General features: G+C 49.7%; 1 protein-coding gene across 1 annotated transcript; it reads left to right on the top strand.

Moving 5' to 3' along the window:
• Positions 1-355: 355 nt before the first annotated feature.
• Positions 356-4,522, top strand: LOC119293802 (cyclin-SDS-like). Its single transcript, XM_037572156.1, has 7 exons — positions 356-1,132; positions 1,246-1,416; positions 2,378-2,544; positions 3,361-3,489; positions 3,588-3,768; positions 3,899-3,943; positions 4,098-4,522. The coding sequence occupies exons 1-7, from the start codon at positions 467-469 to the stop codon at positions 4,128-4,130; spliced, it is 1,392 nt and encodes a 463-aa protein (XP_037428053.1). The 5' UTR covers positions 356-466; the 3' UTR covers positions 4,131-4,522.
• The last annotated feature ends 1,991 nt before the right edge of the window (positions 4,523-6,513 follow it).

The raw sequence follows: 6,513 nt of genomic DNA on the forward strand, positions 1-6,513 counted from the left end.
TATATGCTCGCTAATCCTGAGACAGCGCGACATTCCCACGGACGCACTGGCGGAAGCAGCCGCCTTCTGTTTCCATCGGAAACGGGATCGTTCGTAGTAGGAGTACAGTTCTAGAACCGTGGGTCCTCTCCCCTCAACAACAACAAAAAAAAAAACTCCTCTCCTTCCACGGATCTGCGCTGACAGCAGGTGGGGTCCCCTCGGGCGGTGCATGTGCACCGGGCGTAGCCGTAGCTCCGTGCCCTTGGCTTCCTCGCCAAAGCTTCGGAAGTTCAAATTCAAATGAAGCGATCGGTCTGTGAGGTGAGCTCATCCTCCTGCGGCACGCCACCCCCATTCCCCTCCCCTTCCTCCCCGCTGTCGACGGCCTCACGGCTATATAACCGAGCCAAATCAGAAAGCACCTAGCCGGTAGCCACACACGCACACGCACACGCACACGCACACACGCACCCACGAGCACGCCATGCCGCCCACCATGCTCGCGCCGGTGCCCACGAGGCCGCGCTCCCACCCCTTCCGCCGCCGGAGGGACGCGGCTACTCCGCTCCCAGACCAGATCGCGGCGGCGATGGCGGGGAAGCGGCCCGCGGAGTCCTCCACATCGGCCTCCTCCTCCTTCCGCAGCGAGGTCGTCTCCACCACCACCGCCACCTCCTCCGCCGCCCTCGCCGCGTCGCAGCGCCCGGAGAAGAGGCCCCGGCGCCAGGACTCGGGCGACGCGCGGCCCGCCGCCTCCGAGTGCTCGGAGGTCATCGGCGGCGCCACGGCGCGCCCCGCGGAGGTCGAGGCCTCCGAGTCGTCCTGCCTCCGCTCCGTCCTCCAGCCCGACCTCGCCTGCCCCGAGCTGCTCGCCGACGATGCCGAGGCGACGGAGTACTCTTCGGCCTGCGACGAGCTCACGCAGTCCGACGCGGAGGAGGAGGTGCTCAGTGCTCCCAGCCCCTGCACCGACTACTCCCTCAGCCCCCTGCTCGACACCTCCTCTTCCTCCTCCGAGGAGGAGGAGGAAGACGACGACGACGCCCCCCCTTCCTACACCTTCTCCCTCTTCCTCGACTACGCCAAGCAGTTCGTCCCCTGTGTGCAACACAAGGCGCACGCCGTCGCCGACGCCGTCCCCATCCCAGAGGTAAGCCGGTTCCACACAGTTCCTCCTAAACTCTGTTTGAAATTGGGTCTCTCTGCGAGAGTCAGTGCGGTGTTTGATCTGATTTGTTGGCTTCGTTGGAATGTTTGTGTCAGTGGAAGCAGTTCGATGACTTGGAGGACGAGGAGAGCTACGAGCAGTTCCGGCGGCGCGAACGGCGGGGAGTGGTGGCGTGCGACTACACAGAGGTGTACGCCTCCATGTCAGGCAACTGTGGCCGTCACGTCGTGGAGCAGCGTTCTGTCATGGTGAACTGGATCATCGAGGTCAGTGCACACCAGCGCTGTACTCTGCATTCTACATGTACTCCGCGATTCCACTTTAGTTCAATTCCAATTTGTAGTACAAGCTCGCCTTACAGATTCACAGTCATGGTTGGTTTTGTGCTGATAATATACTGCGAAGTCACCTAGTACTGCAGATTCAGTATTGGTTTAGTTATCTGAATGATATCTGTTCTAAAGGCACTGTGGTTGTGTGGTTGATCTCTAGTGTGTGTATGTGTTCGGCGTGCTGAGACAGCAGATCCAGCTATGCACTTTCTTAAATTTTGCAGGGGATAGTTGTCTACTGTCGAAGATATTATTGTGCAACATTCTGATTAGTAGATTGCTCACAGACATTGTCTGTTGTGCAGACGGATCCTGTGTTGTTGTTTTTTCGAAACTGTTGTAACAAAATGTTATTGTACAACATTCTGATTAGTAGATTGCTCACGACATTAATTTTGAGGAGGTGTTTGTTTTAAAATTTTGACATTCAGTGTTTGAAAAGGGAAATATCTTCAGTTATGCTGCAAAGTTATCCAGTAAACCATTTGCTATTTGATTAGCTTATGGTCTTCATGTCTAGGAGGCACATTGTAGCAATCAGGATACCAGCATCATTTCTATGTTGATATGCAACTCCTGAGTGCATTGTCCGTATATGCCCCTTTTATACCATTCCATTCAAATCTAAGCTTCTGTATGCACTTGATTTTTGCGTTAAGACTTGAGAGAACTTCTGAGGATACTGTCGGCACCGTGTTTTCACCTGAAGATTTTGATACGCAACTACTCCCTCCGTTCCAAAATAGATGACCCATTTTAGAACGGAGGGAGTAGATATTAAAATGGCAATAAAATGATGAGATCCTTGTACATAATACTATGAGGATTTGACTGTTCTCAAATAAAAATGTATCTGTAACTTGCAAATAATAGCTGTTTCCCATGAATTTTGTAGCATGGGCATGTGACAGAGCTGCAGCCAGAGACATTGTTCCTGGGAATTGGACTGATGGACCGCTTCTTGACACGTGGATACCTAAAGGGCTCTAGGAATGTGCAGTTGCTGGGCATTGCCTGCATCACCCTAGCCACCCGCATTGAAGAGAACCAGCCATACAATAGGTATTGAGCTCCCTTGTGCTACATGTTCATTCTGTTTCAGTAAAATGTGTGCATGGCATATTTTCTTATCCCCCCCTTTCAGTATGAGTACTACTGCAGGTTGTTGGCGTATGGTAGTAAGATAGGATTGTCTCAGTTGAACGTCTGTTCGCTGTTATGGGTTGCTAACTGAAATAATGCTTCAAGTATCCCTGCAACAAAAGAAGCCTCAGATAAACGCATCCTTTTATTTCAGGTCCAAGTTCCAGTGTGGATTTTTCAGATGGTTGTAGTACAATACTGTTAAATCCTAACTAAGCTCTTCTATGATATGTTTCTTTTTTGTTTCCGGAGCTCATTTCAATATAACTTAATTGGCCATTTGATAGACCTTAGCAAGTTCGCAGGGGATGCCTTGATTTTGTTGAAAACTGTCATTGCACAATCTTGTGAAAAACCATACAAACATCAAACATGTGATAATAGCTCATATACAATGGCCACATCTGAAGAAGAAGAAAATGTGGCACACAGTACTATGCATAAACAACAGAGTACTCCCTCTGTAAACTAATATAAGAGCGTTTAGATCACTATTTTAGTATTCTAAACGCTCTTATATTAGTTTACGGAGGGAGTACTTTAGAACAGCATGACATATTATTCTTTACCAGCCCACCTCTTTACATTGCACTGCAGTATCCTTATTATCTCTGGGATCACCAATTCACCATTTGTTCCCTCGTGTTTATGTATTGTCTGGGATCACCATTTGTTCCCTCATCTTTATCTCCATTCAGGACAGCGTAATCTCACTGTGTGTGTTATCTCTTTCAGCATCATGCAGAAGTCTTTCACGGTAGGGATCAACCTTTACAGCCGGAGCGAGGTCGTCGCCATGGAGTGGCTGGTTCAGGAGGTCCTAGATTTCCAATGCTTCGTCATGACAGTCCACAATTTTCTCTGGTACTACATGTTTCCTGCATTCTCGTCTGTGCCAAGCCGAGCAAAACTGAACGAGAAGCCTACACTAACAGTTCACTATTCGTTTTCTAATTCTTCAGGTTCTATCTGAAGGCTGCAAAAGCAGACGACAAAGTGGAGGATCTGGCCAAGCACCTGGCCCTGCTCACACTTCTGGACCATAAGCACCTCTCCTACTGGCCCTCGACCGTTGCAGCCTCGGTGGTGGCCCTTGCCTGCCTTGCCACTGACAAGGAGTCCTCGTGCCATCGGGTAATGGAGGTAAATGCTCTGAACTGAACTCCTCCATCAAAGCTATGCATTTCTCTTATGTCTTCTGTCGTTCAGAACTTCGATAAGACGTACTGACCGCTTTGAAACGCCTGACCGCTTTGCTCCTCGCGTAATGCAGACTCACTCGAGGACGAAGGACGATGATCTGCCTGAATGTTTAATGGTTCGATCCCTCCCTCGCACTCTTATTCTTGGCACCATGAACTGAAGTTACTGAACTGAGCTCTTGACAGTGTGCAGAAACTTATGTACGTAACTGCATTTTTGTGCTGCCACGGCGACTAACATTCCTTCTGCTGTGCAATCTTTTCATGCAGAGTCTGGAGTGGCTGATAAACTATGCTTCGTAGCACCCAGGGCTCCCAGGTTGAACATTCTATCTAATCTTCTGCTGATCAACAGTACAGCGTAGCACAGCCATTTAGCAACAACGGGAGAGTGTACATGCCATTAGTTTGCACAGCGGGATAAAATAAATGAGGACACGGCAACATGTTTATCGCTGTAAAGGGGAAGATCGTAACTGCAGAATTTCGTACTGAGGTGGTAACTACAGCCTATAGGGAGAGCTGTTGTGGTCATGTGTCTTTTCCATCGTCAGTTAGCTCTTTGTGGTCAATTATAAGGTTGGATGTTGTTGTATTCCTCGACTGCCTTTTCTTTTTTGGATCAGTGGTATATTGTTTAAAATGGATCTACGGCTCAGTAAAAATGGTCTTGTTTACTGTCAGTGTACAAATGGTACTTTTTTGCCCGGTTATGGTTGCCATTATGACTCTTGAGAACCGAAGGTCTCGGATTTCAGATTTTGGGATGAACGGGATGATGCCCTCAAGCAGATGTGTATGTCTTAAGGTCGATAAGGAGATGTGCTTGTCCTGAAGATCGCCGAGACAAAGAAAATGCCCAGTTTGACTAATGGACATTCCAGCTCGTTTCCACCACCTGATCCAGCGATGATGGCAATGGCAGTGGCATCGGTCCGCGGTCCGCCGCCAAAAACTTCATCAAGCAACCATAGCACGGATATTCACACCATTTGCCATTGTCACCGGCGTTGACACCGTGCGCCATCTCTGCAAAAACCACACCACAGTAGAGAATCTGCGCTGCCCACCACTACACACGGTCTCCATGCCTCAACCACCCAAATCAGGGCAACAAAGAGACAAAGAAGCGACAACTGCAACACTACGGCTCCCTCCAGCCAAGACCATCTCCAAAATGATGCCCCCAAAAGGGTACGCGGCACATGTGACGTCATCGTATGCCCCGGAAAACTACAGAGGAAAAACCTTCAGCGAGAGGAGAGATTCTCACTATAACTGGGATATAGCGGCGACTGAAAATTTAATGTACGGTGAATTATTTAGCATATGCTGACTTTTTTATAGAGCTGAACTTTTTGAATATACATGATGAACTATTTTTAGTATATGTTGAAATTTTTTAATATACACGGACATCTTTTTTAAACATGAACTTCAAAACTCTTTGGGACAGTGAGGTTAGAGCTTCTCGTCATATGACGAGGTTTGGTGTCAGGTGTTTCAGATCTAGTCAGGGGTTCAACGATGACAACTATAGCTACAGGGCGTTGGTCCTTAGAGGCACGTGCACTAAGACTTTCCGGCTGTCATCGACAAGGTCAAGCCGGCTCCGGTATGGGAGCGGCGACAACGGCGCATCAACGGCTCGTTTTGATGGCGGTAGTGGTTGTTCGGTGGTCTCAGAATCTTGATATAATTTTTATTATGTTTGAGATTCTATGTATTTCCGGCGAACTTTGATAATAGATCTTGGATCGTTTTTGCAAAAATAAAAATTAAAAAAATCATCCAACAGGCAGTTTATCTACTATCACTATAAAAGGAAGAGAGGGCGGAGAACCAAATCATCCTATCCATCAAAACCTGCAATCTGATGGTCTACATCCCTCCAGCATACTAAACGCGTTTTACACTTTAATTACCTACCATGCCATTACTTTAATTAATTACCCACCATGCCATTACTTTAATTAATTACCCACCATGCCATTGGGTTAATATCGTCCCGAACACGTCGCTCCCCTCTGCCCTCTTGCAACCACGCCGTCGGGGCAGTTTTGGTTCCACCTCTTCCTACAGCCTCCGCGCCAGCCACTGCCTCGACCGCCGCCGGAGAACCACCCGTGCCTCCCGCGCCGTTCACGCGCCACGCGCCCACGCACCGCCGCGCCGTCCGCACCCGCGCCGTCCGCCGCGCCACGCACTACCGCCCCGTTCGCTCCCAGACACCCGCGCGAGCACCGCCCCCGCCCGGTCGCCCGTCCGCCGGAGTCTGTCGCGCCCTCACCCGCTCGCCCATCCGCCGCCGCCCCTGTCTCCGCCTGCCCGCCGGCCGCCGCCCCGCTGCCGGAGATCGCCGCCCGGTCGTACCGCCCTCTTCCGGACACCCCCACCGCCCGCGGCCATTGTCCCCCGTCCGCTGCCCCTGCCCCGCGGCTGAAGAGGATCAGGTGACAGATGTAACAATTTGTTTGAATCAAATATGATATTTCAATGGTAAATATAGTGGATAGTGCCAATGTGTATTCGACCTGCGTACCATCTTCTGTTTACTTTCACACGTCTATTGCACAATATCCAAATTATGAATGCGATGTCAAGAGTTCACATGTGGTTCATATATTATTTTTTTTTAGAAAAGGAGGATGACCCCCGGCCTCTGCATCTGGAGATGCATACGGCC

This window comes from Triticum dicoccoides, chromosome 4B, assembly GCF_002162155.2.
Source record: "Triticum dicoccoides isolate Atlit2015 ecotype Zavitan chromosome 4B, WEW_v2.0, whole genome shotgun sequence".
Lineage (NCBI taxonomy): Eukaryota > Viridiplantae > Streptophyta > Magnoliopsida > Poales > Poaceae > Triticum > Triticum dicoccoides.

Coding starts and splice junctions, on each gene's coding strand:
- LOC119293802 (XM_037572156.1), top strand. CDS start 467: ATGCCGCCCACCATGCTCGCGCCGGTGCCCACGAGGCCGCGCTCCCAC. Junction 2,545..3,360: donor GAGAACCAGCCATACAATAG/GTATTGAGCTCC, acceptor TATCTCTTTCAG/CATCATGCAGAAGTCTTTCA. Junction 3,944..4,097: donor ATCTGCCTGAATGTTTAATG/GTTCGATCCCTC, acceptor CTTTTCATGCAG/AGTCTGGAGTGGCTGATAAA.